Raw genomic sequence first — 15,210 nt, forward strand, 5'->3', positions numbered from 1 at the left:
GCGTAATGTCGCCCTCTGCTGGCGATTCAGTGCAGCTGATTATTTGGGTTTCGGCGCGCTTTTCTGATGTGATTATATGTCGACGCGAACTCACACTAATAGACAGTGCTATTCAGACCAGCTAACGTCCGCATCCAGTATTCAGTGGCAGTTCTCATAGCCCCATCACACTGTTTGTGTCTAATACGTGCATCGCTTGTGAGTTATATTCCTCCTTTGTTTATATTCATGAGCATGAGATAGTTATTGATGATGTGTATTTGAATTTGTTCACATATATGGTGAAATGCAGTTACATTGTTAGATGCTTGTGAGCTAATTGGCTAGTGCTACTGCTCAAATGGACACGTGTGTGTACATTTTATGTTCTTTTGTGATTTATGCAAGTTATTGACACATTGCTTTGTTATTTTCAGTTTTACAAAAATACAAGAAACGTGCTCCTGTCAAAAAGAGATGACTTCAGTAAAGCCCATGCAACTTTGCCACACCGTCTGATTTCTTTTTGGAACTTATGTTCGCTATCTGTCAATTTGTGTACTCACACACATTGAGGACAGAATAGGGCTACTAGTTTATTTTTTGATTGGAAATTTTACAAATTTTATTAAAACGAAAACATTAAGAGGCGTTTTAATATAACATTTCTATAACTTGTACTAATATTAATCTTTTAAGAACTACAAGTCTTTCTATCCATGGATCACTTTAACAGAATGTTAATAATGTTAATGCCATCTTGTTGATTTATTGTTATAATAAAGAAATACAGTACTTATGTACCGTATGTTGAATGTATATATCCATCTTGTCTTATCTTTCCATTCCAACAATAATTTACAGAAAAATATGGCATATTTTATAGATGGTTTGAATTGCGATTAATTGCGATTAATTGCGATTAATTCCGATTAATTAATTTTTAAGCTGTAATTAACTCGATTAAAAATTTTAATCGTTTGACAGCCCTAATATATATATATATATGTATATATATATATATATATATATATATATATATATATATATATATATATATATATATATATATATATATATATATATATACATACACAGTAAATGTTATATAGTTTAATCAACTTTTTCAACATGATCTTTTTCTGATTTGTCCAGGAATGTAATGAGTTCAGCACAATCGGTCACGCGCTAAGCGACAATCCCCACTGCATTGAAGATCTGACAGAGAAGAGGGACTGGATGAAACAAATTCCTGACCAGCTCAAGAGTATCAAGGTGCTCACTAAACGTGATAGGTTGGCTATTAACAGTATGTCATCCAACTTAAGTGTTACTTCATCCTAATCCTTTCATCCTCAGGACCGCATTTCAAAGATTATAGCGGAGTATGAGATGTTTGACGAATTTCACTTCTCATTATCAAATGAAGACTTTATCAACAAGTATGTATGTCTTTTACACAAGTAATAGAGGACACAATATTTCATACATGCACAACCTATTTACATCCAGTAAGTGGTTTTATTAACAAAATAAAAGAATTGGTGGCCAAAATATTGCTAGGAATGATCATTATAGGTTATTAAAACAAAAACTCCAACTGTGCTGTTGTGTGTTTTTGAAACAATCGTAATTATACTAAACCCATATCAATACACTGCTGGCCAAAAGTATTGGCACTGAAGATACACGATAATATCGGTCACCGATAATTATCGGCCAATAATGGCAATTATGACGTCACACAGATAATCCAGATAATAAAAAAATTCAACAGATAATGCAATCCGATAATTATATACTTGATTTTGCCTCCAAATGTGCTCAACCGAAGAATTCAGCACGCCGCCTCCTCAACCCCTCCCCTCTCTGAAGCCCCTGAGGGAGGAGGGGTTGAGGAGGCGGAGTTACAAGACAAGAAGTAGTTGAATATTATGGCGGCTGTTACTAAAAAAACGACGCTCTCGCCATCTGCGAAACATGTACCCTACAAGTTCCACGAGGCAGAAAGAACGCGTCCTCATTCAAAACCACTAACCCTGCAGCCATTTAAAACTGCATCACAAAGAATTTTGGAACATATACGAGGCTGCTGCTAGCAGGAATGCTAAAGCTATTGTAAACACTAAGCTAAACTACAGGGCTTGTGACGATACAGAGTCGGGCTGTTTGGGAATGGAGCCCAAGGCGGGTGGTAAATTCCGACGGAGCCCGCCGCTTTGGCCAGTCCGGCAGGCCGCCGCGGGGCGGGCCGAGCCCGGTTCCCCGGCCTCTGGACCTCCGGCAAACACCCCGGTTTCTCGAGCGTTCCCCCACGGCGTGCGAGCAGAGCCAGGACCCGAATACGCCGCGGCGAACCGGCCGGGGCGGGCGGGCGGATTATCCGGTACGAATGTAGCTGCCGCCGAGACGAGACACAGGTTTTTTTTTTTACCTTAATGACACGAGAACCAAAGCCCTGGATAAAAGAAATAATGCAGTTTATACGACCACCATTCTTCATGAAAAAGTGATGTCCGGTAAGCAAGCTTATCATGACGGCACAGTGGTTATAAGATAATTTAAACATGGAGAAAACGAAGTCAGCCAGTCAATAATGCATTCAGAATGTGAAATGACGAGCGGTCAGATGACTTTGTAACGCTGCCTTTATTTTCGGCTTAATAAAACTCAGGCACAAAACAACACGCACACGGATGCGAGCGCCAACTCCGTCCAAATAGTACTGCCGTGTAGCAGTTAAGCTGCTGTAACGCAAATGTCGTGAAAGCCGCAAATGTAAACAAAGCGCTGCAGAATGGGTACATGACATCTCGCTCTTTTGAGGTAATCATTTTCACAGTGTGCAACAAAGCATATAACATTAGCAATCACTTTTCAAATTATTTAACTTATTTCTTTGCTCAATTACAGTCACAGTAGATAATCAAATTCTTAAATCAATATTCTGTAGCCACAAATATTATTCAAAATCTTTCCTTCTTCCAGTTTTTTTTTTTTTTTAGGATTAAGTATAATAATGTATTGCTTAAAACAAGGCTGTTAAGATTATTTTCAGCTAGCTATTTTTCTTCCAAGAAATTTGAGAGAAATACACTTGAAGCGATCGCAGATAATTTCACTTATTGCCAATAGATTTACACTTAAAACTGACTAGTTTTAAGGAGGTGTGTTTTGCAGCAGATTAATGTTATATATGTTAGGAATGGCTTACTTTTAAACGCATTTTTGTGCAACTTAGGTATTTACTCTGTAAGTAATTGTTGCCAAAGGTTTACCATTACACAATGTCAGACAATCTGTCATTATTTAGATGTTTGAATTGACGACTTGTTCATACATTGTGTTGAAAAAAAGAGCAATAAATTATATTTTTGCACAGTAATATTTTCTTTTGTGTATACTTTAAAATTTTACATAAATCTTTTAATAGAATTATCGGCTTGACATTATCGGTTATCGGTTGGAATGAGGAGGAAATTATCGGTTATCGGTATCGGTTGAAAAATGCATTATCGTGCATCACTAATTGGCACCCCTGCAATTCTGTCGGACAATGCTCAATTTCTCCCAGAAAATGATTGCAATTACAAACGCCACACGCCGACGTATAGTACGGGTTGACACTGTTGTACACTCGGACTGCAGGACAGCTTGAACTTGTTTGGATGTTAGTCGAGGTTCGTTATCCACCATCCGCACAATACTTCGTTGAAATCTCTCGTCAATTTTTCTTTTCCGTTCACATCTAGGGAGGTTAGCCACAGTGCCATGGGCTTTACAATTATTGATTACACTGCGCACGGTAGACACAGGAACATTCAGGTCTTTGGAGATGGATGTGTAGCCTTGAGATTGCCCATACTTCCTCACAATTTTGCTTCTCAAGTCCTCAGACAGTTATTTGGTCTTCTTTCTTTTCTCCATGCTCAATGTGGTACACACAAGGACACAGGACAAAGGTCGAGTCCATTTTAATCCATTTTAACTGGCTGCAAGTGTGATTTAGTTATTGCCATCACTGTTATGTGGCACAGGTAAGTAACAGGTGCTGTTAATCAATTTTGTGTTTTTTCATTGAAAACAAAATAAATGAAGATATTACTACAAAAGCATTTGTAATTGCAATCATTTTATGGGATAAATTGGGCATTATCTGACAGAATTGCAGGTGTGCCAATATTTTTGGCCAGCAGTGTAGATAAGGACATTTCTTTGTGGAAAAAGCGCTTTTTATATACAGTAGTGCCTACAGTGATTTGTAGTGTGTATTCTTTTTTTCCCAGATGGCGAGCTATTGAGTGGCCCCAAAGGATCCTTAGACAAATCGAAGAAGTTACTGTCCATCTTGTTACAGAAGAAGACCGCTTCCAGAAGATCCAGATAATCGACCAGGACGTCTTTGAGCAGCGCATTGAAACTGTCCAGGTCTGCTAAGTGGTCTGATTTGTTTGATTATCTGAAATATCTTGAAGGGCACCTGTCATTATGTCTAATGATTTTTGTAATTCAAACGTAGATTTTCATCTCTAGGTTGATATTTTGCCTCACATGGAAACACTGATGTTATTGTCAATTTCATTTTTGTAAGGTCATGTTGAGGTTCAAATGACCTTTTCTGTTTTTTACAGAGAATGGTTGAAAAGTTCGTAGGTTTTGCAGATGTTGATCGTGCAACTGAGTTGGCAAACGAGGTTAGACGTGCAAGCAAGGAACTCAAAGAGTGCCAGGGTCTGGCTCAAACCTATAACACTAGAGAACGGTTGTTTGGTACTCCTGTCACAAATGTGAGTAAGGATTTCAAAATGAACTTACTTAACTTCATACATTGTAATAAATCTGTTCTGACTCAGTTTACCATGTTTGTCTCAGTATGACCGTCTGCACAAAATGGCGAAACAATTTCAGCCCTTCTATGACCTTTGGACCACCACATATGATTGGATTAATCGGCATGAGAGCTGGCTCAATGACCCACTAACCTCAATTGACCCGGAGCTGCTTGAGCGCAATGTTACAGGAGCCCAGGATACTATGAATAAATGTATCAAACAGTTCAAAGACAACCCTGGTGGGTCACCTTAATAACTATTTTAAGCTCTTACTTAACTTTTTTTTTTAAATGCATTTTTTTAACATGTTTCCTCTTCTTTAACCCTTTTCGTAGATTGCAAAAGTGTGGCTTCCCATATCCGTGCCAAGATTGAGGAATTCCGTCCTTACGTTCCTCTGGTTCAGGGCCTGAGGAACCCTGGAATGAGAATGCACCACTGGGAGTCTCTTTCAGAAACCATCGAGATAAAAGTTGTGCCCCAAGCTAAACTGACATTGTCCCGTTGCTTGGAACTTGGCCTACAGAACCACATGGATGCAATAGCTAAGGTGGCTGAGACTGCAGGGAAAGAGTACACCATTGAACAGGTAACATGGTTATCTGCTGGGATGCTTTTGAAACTCACATGTTCCGAGAGTAACCACTGTCAATCTGTCCCGACTCAGGCCCTAAACAAAATGAAGGTAGAGTGGTCGACGATTCTCTTTGATTTGATGCCCTACAAGGACACCGGCACTTACATCCTAAAGAGTCCAGATGAAGCGTTACAGCTGCTAGATGACCACATTGTCATGACACAAAGCATGTCGTTCTCCCCTTATAAGAAGGCATTTGAAGCTGACATTAACAAGTGGGAGGGCAAGCTCAGAACAACTCAAGTAAACACATTCATGTTAGGTTAAGTTGCTTGCTCTGTAGTACCGTATATGAATGTTCATGTTGTGCTACTGCCCTCCTCTGATGCTTGTAGGATGTGCTGGAGGAGTGGCTGCTATGCCAGGGCTCTTGGCTCTACTTGGAGCCCATCTTCAGCTCGGATGATATCAACGAACAACTGCCCGTGGAGGGTATGAGGTACCAACAAATGGAAGAAATATGGAAGAGAATCATGAAAGGTGCTTTTGATAACCCAAAGGTTAGTCTTAAATAAAAATGTTACAGGAATAATTCCATACCTCATTTCAAAGCTGAAACATCACTACATTTCTGTTGTTATTCATTTCCAGATAATTGAATTCTGCCCTGGTCCTCACCTGCTAGACAAACTAAAAAAGTGTAACGTTCTTCTAGAACAGGTGCAAAAAGGTCTCAGCGAATACTTGGAGATCAAGCGAAATGCCTTCCCCAGGTAAACCCTCTCAAAATGTGCCAGAATACCAATGAAAATACACTAGGCATTTCATCTGATTTGAGTGATTTAAGAAAATATTCTTAAAAAAATAATTATAATACAGACAAAATAAACCCGCCTGTAATGAATACTGAATGCTTTCCTGAGAATTTCTCCACACATGAATACTGCTCAACATAACATCCACAAAATATTTGTTTGTAGGTTCTACTTTCTGTCGGATGATGAGCTTCTGGAGATTCTGTCTCAGACCAAAGATGCCACTGCTGTCCAGCCACACTTGCGCAAATGCTTTGAGAATATTGCACGGGTTGGTTTTTCAATCATTGTTTTAAATCTATTCTATTGACTGCAAACACAGTTGAAACTGTTATTGTTACCTTCCAGCTTAAATTCCAGCCGGATCTACTTATCACACATATGTACTCTGGAGAGGGTGAGGAAGTGGAGTTGGCCAAGACCGTTATGCCAACTGGGAATGTGGAGGACTGGCTGAGGTTGGTGGAAAAGTCTATGACAGCCACAGTCAGGGACTACATCGAACGCTCACTCAAAGTTTACCCAGAGGTCTGTAACCTTTAAATTTAAAGCGGTTTAATCTATTCCTGTTCAGCATTTTAATGGTGCCCTTTTGGCATATCAGAAACCTCGTGAAGAGTGGGTTTTATCATGGCCTGGGCAAGTGGTGATAGCTGGTTGTCAGGTTTATTGGACTGCAGAGGTTTCAGAAGCTTTGGAGCAAGGGGACTTAGCTGACCGTCTCTTTCCACAACTACAGAAACAGGTACAGAACAGAACTGAAAGATTCTTCAATTTTAGGATACCGCAAGCACCAAAGGGATGTGCTTACATTTTTGTCATTCATCTTTCTGTACAGCTGGGTAACCTGGTGGCCTTGGTGAGAGGAGGTGTATCAAAAATGCAACGAGCTGTGCTGTCCGCTCTAATTGTCATTGAGGTGCATGCTAAAGATGTAGCAGCCAAACTGGTGGACCTGTCGGTGTCAAGCGTCAATGACTTTGAGTGGATTAGTCAGCTCAGGTTTAATTGGCTGTTTACTTCTTGTGCTCATTAACTCTCGTTCTGTTGTCAATATTCTGTCATAATAATACAATTCACACTTTGTTTTTAGGTATTACTGGGCCAGGGAGGACTTGTACATCCGCGCAGTGAATGCAGAGTTTTTGTACGGATATGAGTACCTTGGAAATTCAGGACGACTGGTCATCACTCCACTCACAGACAAGTAAGTTATTCTTATTTTTACAGGGATAAAGCCCAACAATTATTGTTTGGTTGGCTCTTCACATAAAGACCATGACGAATCCCATTGTAATAAGTTTAATGATTTTTTTTCTCTCAGATGCTACCTGACACTGACAGGTGCTCTCCACCTCAAGTTTGGAGGAGCTCCTGCAGGTCCAGCAGGCACAGGAAAGACGGAAACCACCAAAGATCTGGGAAAGGCTCTTGCCATCCAGACAGTTGTTTTCAACTGCTCTGACCAGCTTGATTTCATGGCAATGGGCAAGTTCCTTAAGGGCTTGGCCAGGTAAGTGTCTCCATGTGCCCTTTGTGTCAAAAAAAATTCCAGGGCTGTCCACAAAAGAACTATATTTCAAATGCTGATGACTTGGATGACACAATTGCTGTACGATCTCTTTTGAAAACGAGTAAAAACTTGTACAGGTAGTCCCTGGATTACGAACGAGTTCTATTCCTATGCTGGCGACGTAACCCGAATTTCTGCATAAATCAGAATTAACCCCTTAAATACCCCTAATTACCCCACGAATCTCAAAATAACTATCCAAAACATGTATTATATGTCATTGTACCGTCCTCACCAACACTTTGGAGCGAAGTCCTTGCTAGACAGGTAGCTAAGATCTGAAATGAAGATGACAGACATCTGTGTGGTTTACTGACTTTATTCAGCTGCTCATGACATCAACTCTTGCAGAATGAAACTATAATAAAAATGAAATTAAATCAGTTTCATCTTCAATAACAGCAATTCAAACTTGTGTTTATAACTAGCTGCTGATACAGCAATAACAATCCACACAAACGATTAGCATGTATCAGTTCGCGTCACCTCAAGTATTCGACCACAAATGAAACCGCACAATAAACAGTACAAAATGTGTAATATACAGGTGTTACCTCTGTGGATGCTTCACAACAAGCAACAAATGTACGTGCAGGCTTTCTTTCCCTCTCTCTTTCACTCGGCTACGTGACTTCTTCGTATGTGCAAATACCGTATTGGCAGTATTATAAGACGGTGTTTTTTGCATTGAAATAATACTGAAAAAGTGGGGGTCGTCTTATATTCGCGGTCTAGACATTATACCCATTCACGATGCTAGATGGCGCCAGATATCATTGAAGCGATGTTCTGTCATGACAGATCTCAGCTACTCTCAGGTTTAACCAGTTTGCATTATTTTATTGCAATGTTTTTCCTTATTCAGATTTGTTTCAAGACTACAGTTACAGTTAGACTTCACTTTGATGGTTAATGCAGTTATTGCAATTTTGTTGTTTTATCACAATAGATTGGTTGATTTACATTTCAAAAACCAAAAGCCATTTGTTTACAAATGTGATTTCTCTTTAGTTTACATATTTAAATGAGGCAAAATAACATGCTTTTTCTCTCACATATATTGTTATAATCATGTTTCAGATGTATTGTAATTATTATATTTATAAAAATTAATTTGGTGTTCTTTTTTCAAACTTGAGTCTTGAAAAAGAGGGGGTCAGCTTATAATCAGGGCCGTCTTATATTTCGGGCCAATACGGTACTACTTCTTCATATGCGCTCTTACTCATGTGTGGAAGTACTACCTGCTCTATGCTTACTGCGCAAAAATAAAAGCATGCATCACAAAACAAAAGTCAACATTATTTAAAAAAAAACAACTGGAGACAAAATAGCGGATGACACTCCGGCGTCGTAAAGTCAAAATCACGTAAGTCCGGGATGTCATAACCCGGGGACTAACTGTATTTTGCTTCGTATGTAAAGATGTCTTGTCTTTAAATATTAATTATTGTTATTTGCAGCTCTGGTGCCTGGGCGTGTTTTGATGAGTTTAATCGTATTGATGTGGAGGTGTTGTCTGTGGTGGCACAACAGATCACCACTATACAAAAGGCCCAACAACAAAGGGTAAGGTTCTGCTTCATTTTAAATAAACCAACTTCAAATGCATGTGTACACTGACCGCTGCAATGTTTTTATTAGTATGTATTTTGCTTTTATTAAGACTTTGAAAAAAAAACAAGTTTGTCTTCTTGAGCTATGCCTTTTTGCACCAAGAGCTGGGTTAGGTTTCCTCTTTTTTTTTTTTTTAATCATCGAAGAACTTCCTTAAGCACATTATCTTTCCAACACTTCCATGTCTTCTTTGAATTTTTTCTCTCTGACTGCAGATGCACAGCCTCCCTACCTGAGTGGCCTTCCTCCATCCTCAACACGTCTTTTACTCTTCATTCTTGTCTGTTTCCCAACCTTTGTTATATTTTACGTTTTGTGCTTATACAGTGTTCAGAAAGATATTACTGGTAATTGTTAGTCTTGTGTGTATTTAACTAATTTGTATTTTTTAGGCAGAGAGATTTGTTTTTGAGGGTTCTGAGATCCCGCTTGTCCCCTCATGTGCCGTATTCATCACCATGAATCCTGGTTACGCTGGCCGCACGGAGTTACCTGACAATCTTAAGGTGTGAATTTTCTATGATTACAGTAATGTATGTTAGGAGAAAGAAACTATTTTGAGCAAATGTAATGTTGTCTTCTCGCAGGCCCTATTTCGTCCAGTGGCCATGATGGTCCCCAACTTTGCCATGATTGCAGAGATCTCACTTTACTCATTTGGCTTCAGCGATGCTAAAGTCCTCTCTCAGAAAATCACCAGCACTTTCACACTCTCCTCGGAGCAGCTTAGTTCTCAGGTAAGGGTAAAAGAGAAAAAGCCCTGGATTTATTTAGACTGACTTTTTGCGATTTTGTCTAGGTTTAACAATGGATTTATTTTAGGTATGATAAACAGTGTCTCAAATTTCAGGATCATTATGACTTTGGAATGAGATCTGTGAAGTCTGTCATCTCAGCAGCTGGAAATCTAAAGCGAGAAAATCCTAATATGAATGAGGTTTGTTTTTGTTCTTTGAAGTTTCCATCCCTGTATAACGAAACAATGTGAAATACTTTTCAACAATCCTGCCATCTCACAGGAGTTGATCTGCTTGAGGGCCATCAGAGATGTCAATGTTCCCAAATTTTTACGAGATGACCTCAAGCTCTTCAATGGCATTGTGTCGGACCTTTTCCCAAAGACAAAACAGGAACCGATCGACTATGGCACGCTTGAGGAATCTATGCGTAATATTTGCAATAAGATGTTCCTCAAAGATGTAGATGGTTAGTATGCGGCTTATTTAGATATTGTCATCTGTCCTGGAGTGCGCTGATCGGTATTATCCGTGATTTCAGAATATATTGGAAAATGCATTCAACTGTACGAGACAACTGTGGTGAGACACGGCCTCATGTTAGTAGGACCGTCGGGATCAGGTAAAACCAAGGTAAGTTTTCATTTGAACGATACTGTTCAACCTTTATCAAAGTTTCTGTGTCGTGACATGTACTCTGAGTATAATTATGGCACGTCTTAGTGTTATGAGGTTCTTGGTGCAGCCATAACGGCTCTAAAAGGTCAGCCGTCTGTCAGCGGTGATTTGTATGAGGCAGTTCAGACATATGTCCTCAACCCTAAGTCGATCACCATGGGGCAGCTCTACGGGGAGTATGATTTGCTTACACATGAGTGGTAAGTGATACCGTGCACAACCTAATCTACAAATAACAAGACAGTTGACAAATGATACTTCACCCAATTTTTTTAGGACTGACGGCATCCTCTCTTCTTTAATCCGAATGGGTACATCAGTTATGGACAACGATAAAAAGTGGTACATGTTCGATGGTCCGGTAGATGCTGTCTGGATCGAGAACATGAACACTGTGCTGGATGACAACAAAAAACTTTGCCTGAGCTCTGGAGAAATCATTAAACTCACGGAGGTATGGTAATTAGGGTTGTGACAAAATATTGAAATGGTGATATTGTAAATCGTGGTACTTTGCATCCCAAAAGATTATCGATACGCTCATGCCAATAATCGAGATAACGTTTTAAAAAGGTGTCAATGGTTAAAAATAAAAGAAGAAGAAAAAAAAGAAACAACAACTTGCTACCAAAATCTTCCACCATAATAGTGTCTCAGCCATTGATGGCGCTCAGTGCCCAAACGATTAAGACTGGTAAGGGCGAATGAACGTTCGTTCATATCTTTCCGATTTTCGGAGCATTTACAGGTCACTTTCTGTTCATTTTAGGGCATTTACAGGTCACTTCTTGCTGAGTTTGAGTCACTGCCTATTCATTTGGGATATTCTGGGAGTCACTTCCTGTTAACCCAAAATCAACAGGAAGTGAGCCATAAAATGCCCCCATATCAACAGGAAATGACCCTGAAATGCCCCCAAATCAACAGGTAGTGGCTGAAAATCAACAGGACCTGAAATGAGTGGCTGACAATCAACACGACCTGAAATCGCCCAGAATTACCTCGTTTCCTGGCATTGGCTGCCACTGGCGGCCATAGAAGTGGGAGGGGCCCGTTTGAAGTGGGAGGGGTTCACTTGCTACCACCCTCCCAGTTCAAATGGACTGGACGCCTACTGGTGATAAACTTACAGCAGATGGACGAAGATAGCTTTTTTTCTGTTTACTACCGTATAGTCAAGCGCGGCTTATTTCTTCATTTGTTACGGTTAATGGGTAACACTTTATTTGACAGCAGCATCATAAGACTGCCATAAGACCGTCATAATTTTGACATGACAGTATCATGGGCTTTTATGAATGCGTATGACGGATGTCATTTAGTATCATCCGGCGAATTATGTCACTAACACCATTTACTGTATGTCCAGCTCGAATCTTTTACATCTATACAAAAGTGAAATTATTTGCTGGATGACACAAAGTGACATCTGTCGTAAGTATCAGAGCTCATGGCAGTGTCCTGTCATAATTTTGATGCTCTTATGACAGTCTTATGGCGCTACTGTCAATTACAGTGCTACTAAATAACATAACTAGCAATTAATGAAACAACTGAAACAGTAACTGAAGAAGTAATTATCACAGAACATGCATTTTGATTATTTACATCTGTAGCGGTGCAATGCATGCTAGGAGGCATGTTGGATGGCAACAGTGTTGACAGCAGGTAGCAGCAGAGGTTGACTGTCTCCCCAAGAGAACAGTGATGGCCAAATGATGCTTCTTGACGCAATGAAGCTTTGCAGCCAATTGGTTCAAAGCTTCACGGTGGTTCATTTGGTCTTATGACAGCCTCATGATGCTGCTGTCAAATAAAGTGTTACCGGTTAATATCTTCTGGTGTAAATATTCCATAATACGGTGAGGACATCTGTGGCTTATAGTCCAGTGCGGCTTATCTATGAACAAATGCCGTTTTCGTGTCAAATTTGGTGGGTGGCGGCTTATAGTCAGGTGTGCCTTATAGTGTGAAAATTACGGTAGTTGTTTTGTATAATATCCTAGAATGATTTCCTGACCAATCTATCGATAATCGTTGTATCGCCATATGGTGAGATCATTGTTATCGCGTATCGTATCGTGAGGTGACAAGAGTTTCCCACCTCTAATGGTAAAATAAGTCTCGAGTTTTCATTTCACATAATAACAATGGTATCTTTGCAGTACCAGGGTACTAGGCCTGCACAATATATCTTTTGAACATCGCCATCGCGATATGTGCATGCCCAATAGTCGTATCACAGAACGTGCAAATTGTTTTTTTTTGTTTTTTTTGGACATATTTTTTAACAAGTAAAATTCTGATTTGCTTCATAAACAGTGTTGTAAATAACGGCGTTAGAATATAAAGGCGTTACTAACGGCGTTATTTTTTTTCCAGTAGTGAGTAATCTAATGAATTACTTTTCTCATCTTGGCAGCGCCGTTACCGTTACTGAGGATGGAAAGGCGTGCGTTACTACGCGTTGCTATATTGGTTGAATGACGCGATAAAAGTCTGAGGGAGACAGACTCACTGAGACGACAGAGCAGACCAGTAGTGGGGAGGAGGAAAAAAGTTGTGACGCCGAGTTAACGCGATGCTAGGTGGCTCCAATAATAACTGACTGTAGCCGATAGCCTACAAACTACGCCCACATGATATGGTAGATATCACATATATAAAGAACTTGATGCGAAATGACAGACACGGGGGCGTTAGCAACATGTACAGTATAGGAACTAGATGCGTTAGTAAATAGCCGGCATCTTAAAGTAGTAGACTTAACAATTTTTAACGGTTGATTCAGGGTAAAGGGTAAATTAGCGTAAAGAATTGGGCTAGGGCCAATTGTCCCAAAAACCTTTTACACTTCACATAGTGTGACCTAAGTTTTTTTTTGTTTTGTTTTTTTGTTTTGTTTGTTTTTTGTTGTTTTTTTTTTGGAGGGGGGAAAAAAAAAAACATGAAAATTATCACCAGTTACTTTGCCATGTAACTAATTACTCTCACATTCAGGTAACTGAGTTACTAACGCAATTACTTTTTGGGAGAAGTAATTTGTAACTATAATTAATTACTTTTTTAAAGTACGATTAACAACACTGTTCATAAAGCTAGCAAGTATGAGGAGACATGGCCTTTTAGATCCCTTTATATACATTAACCCTCATAATTCACAGACCCTTAGCCTGGAGTAAACTGTATTATATGAATACAAAGTGGTCATGGTGAGTCAACCGAAGTCTTCCCAAACAAAGCTATTCAAGTCATCTGGTGAAAATTCTTCCAGTTTTAATATTGCAATATTTATCGTGATATATCGCAAACCCTCAAAAAGTCGCAATGTTTTTTCCAATATCGTTCAGCCCTACAGTGTACTGTATTAATATAACCACTAGCTCACTGTAGATTATACTGCATCATTTATCAGCACCACGTATCCTCACCAGGGTCCCAATTTTAATTTTTTTGGTTTTTGTTACAGCTAAATACGTATATCATAAAACCTTTCGGTGGAGTGAAATTAGGTTTGAGTGTACTGTTTTCGTTCGAATTGATATCAAATGCAATTCAGTTAAATTACAACTGTTTCACCATTTTCAGTGCATGACGATGATGTTCGAGGTGCAGGACCTAGCGGTGGCTTCGCCAGCGACGGTGTCTCGATGTGGTATGATCTACTTAGAGCCCAGTATTTTGGGGCTCGTCCCCTTCACAGAGTGTTGGCTTAGGCAAGTCCCCAAATTCATGAGACAGTTTACAGAACAGCTTACTTCCTTGTTTTCACGGTTTCTCCAGGTGAGAGTAAAGACAAAATGACACAAAGAGGCAGCATAGCCTTATGTACACTCAAGGCCTACCTTTTTTTTTTTGTCTTCACAGGACTCTATCGATTTTATTCGCGTATCAGTAAAGGAGGTCATCACATCACTGGACAGCAATCTCACCTGTAGTCTTCTAAAACTTATGGACTGCTTCTTTAGTCCATTCCACTTTAGTGAGGACGAAAAGCCACCTCCACGAAATAAATTAGACCGTGTGAATGAGCTGATTGAGCCGTGGTTCATTTTCTCCCTGGTGTGGAGTGTTGGTGCCACAGGGGATGGACCCAGTGGCCAGCGCTTTAGTGCCTGGCTCAAAGACAAGATGGCAGAGGAAAAGGTCACATCATATAGCTGCTTTTGCATCAGTTATCCTGTATTTAGCAGAATGATAGTGTGAAGAACTTTATTTGGAATTCATTTGAATGCATTTTCCTTTCAGATTAGTTTGTGTTTCCCAGAAGAAGGCCTTGTCTATGACTACAGGCTTGATGATGCAGGAATCACTTGCTGGACAGGAGAAGAGGACGACAAAAAGGACAAAACGGTAACATGTTATCGTGAATATAAAGACTGGAGACATTTCTTACTGTTCA

The 15,210-nt window shown here is 39.7% G+C and overlaps 1 protein-coding gene across 5 annotated transcripts in view; it reads left to right on the forward strand.

The window, feature by feature from the left end:
* dnah1 (dynein, axonemal, heavy chain 1) overlaps nucleotides 1-15,210 on the forward strand; it is an 82,634-nt gene that overhangs the window by 16,671 nt on the left and 50,753 nt on the right. For 4 of the 5 annotated variants that reach the window (XR_009064391.1, XM_057845897.1, XM_057845898.1 and 1 more), the window contains 26 exons: nucleotides 1,135-1,254; nucleotides 1,339-1,421; nucleotides 4,266-4,407; nucleotides 4,611-4,766; nucleotides 4,852-5,050; nucleotides 5,147-5,400; nucleotides 5,479-5,691; nucleotides 5,784-5,948; nucleotides 6,040-6,161; nucleotides 6,369-6,474; nucleotides 6,552-6,731; nucleotides 6,808-6,948; nucleotides 7,042-7,205; nucleotides 7,297-7,410; nucleotides 7,528-7,716; nucleotides 9,240-9,345; nucleotides 9,786-9,899; nucleotides 9,981-10,130; nucleotides 10,244-10,330; nucleotides 10,413-10,599; nucleotides 10,672-10,763; nucleotides 10,854-11,008; nucleotides 11,085-11,262; nucleotides 14,397-14,591; nucleotides 14,676-14,954; nucleotides 15,057-15,161. Coding sequence is in view for 4 of the 5 variants with exons in the window: in XM_057845897.1 (XP_057701880.1) it covers nucleotides 1,135-1,254; nucleotides 1,339-1,421; nucleotides 4,266-4,407; nucleotides 4,611-4,766; nucleotides 4,852-5,050; nucleotides 5,147-5,400; nucleotides 5,479-5,691; nucleotides 5,784-5,948; nucleotides 6,040-6,161; nucleotides 6,369-6,474; nucleotides 6,552-6,731; nucleotides 6,808-6,948; nucleotides 7,042-7,205; nucleotides 7,297-7,410; nucleotides 7,528-7,716; nucleotides 9,240-9,345; nucleotides 9,786-9,899; nucleotides 9,981-10,130; nucleotides 10,244-10,330; nucleotides 10,413-10,599; nucleotides 10,672-10,763; nucleotides 10,854-11,008; nucleotides 11,085-11,262; nucleotides 14,397-14,591; nucleotides 14,676-14,954; nucleotides 15,057-15,161 (3,996 nt within the window). In the remaining variant the exon portion in view is untranslated. Of the gene's footprint in view, nucleotides 1-1,134; nucleotides 1,275-1,338; nucleotides 1,422-4,265; nucleotides 4,408-4,610; nucleotides 4,767-4,851; nucleotides 5,051-5,146; nucleotides 5,401-5,478; nucleotides 5,692-5,783; nucleotides 5,949-6,039; nucleotides 6,162-6,368; nucleotides 6,475-6,551; nucleotides 6,732-6,807; nucleotides 6,949-7,041; nucleotides 7,206-7,296; nucleotides 7,411-7,527; nucleotides 7,717-9,239; nucleotides 9,346-9,785; nucleotides 9,900-9,980; nucleotides 10,131-10,243; nucleotides 10,331-10,412; nucleotides 10,600-10,671; nucleotides 10,764-10,853; nucleotides 11,009-11,084; nucleotides 11,263-14,396; nucleotides 14,592-14,675; nucleotides 14,955-15,056; nucleotides 15,162-15,210 lie in introns of all 5 variants that reach the window. The other variant, XM_057845899.1, reaches the window with a different exon arrangement.

The sequence above is a fragment of the Corythoichthys intestinalis genome, chromosome 9 (assembly GCF_030265065.1).
Source record: "Corythoichthys intestinalis isolate RoL2023-P3 chromosome 9, ASM3026506v1, whole genome shotgun sequence".
In the NCBI taxonomy this organism is placed as follows: Eukaryota; Metazoa; Chordata; class Actinopteri; order Syngnathiformes; family Syngnathidae; genus Corythoichthys; species Corythoichthys intestinalis.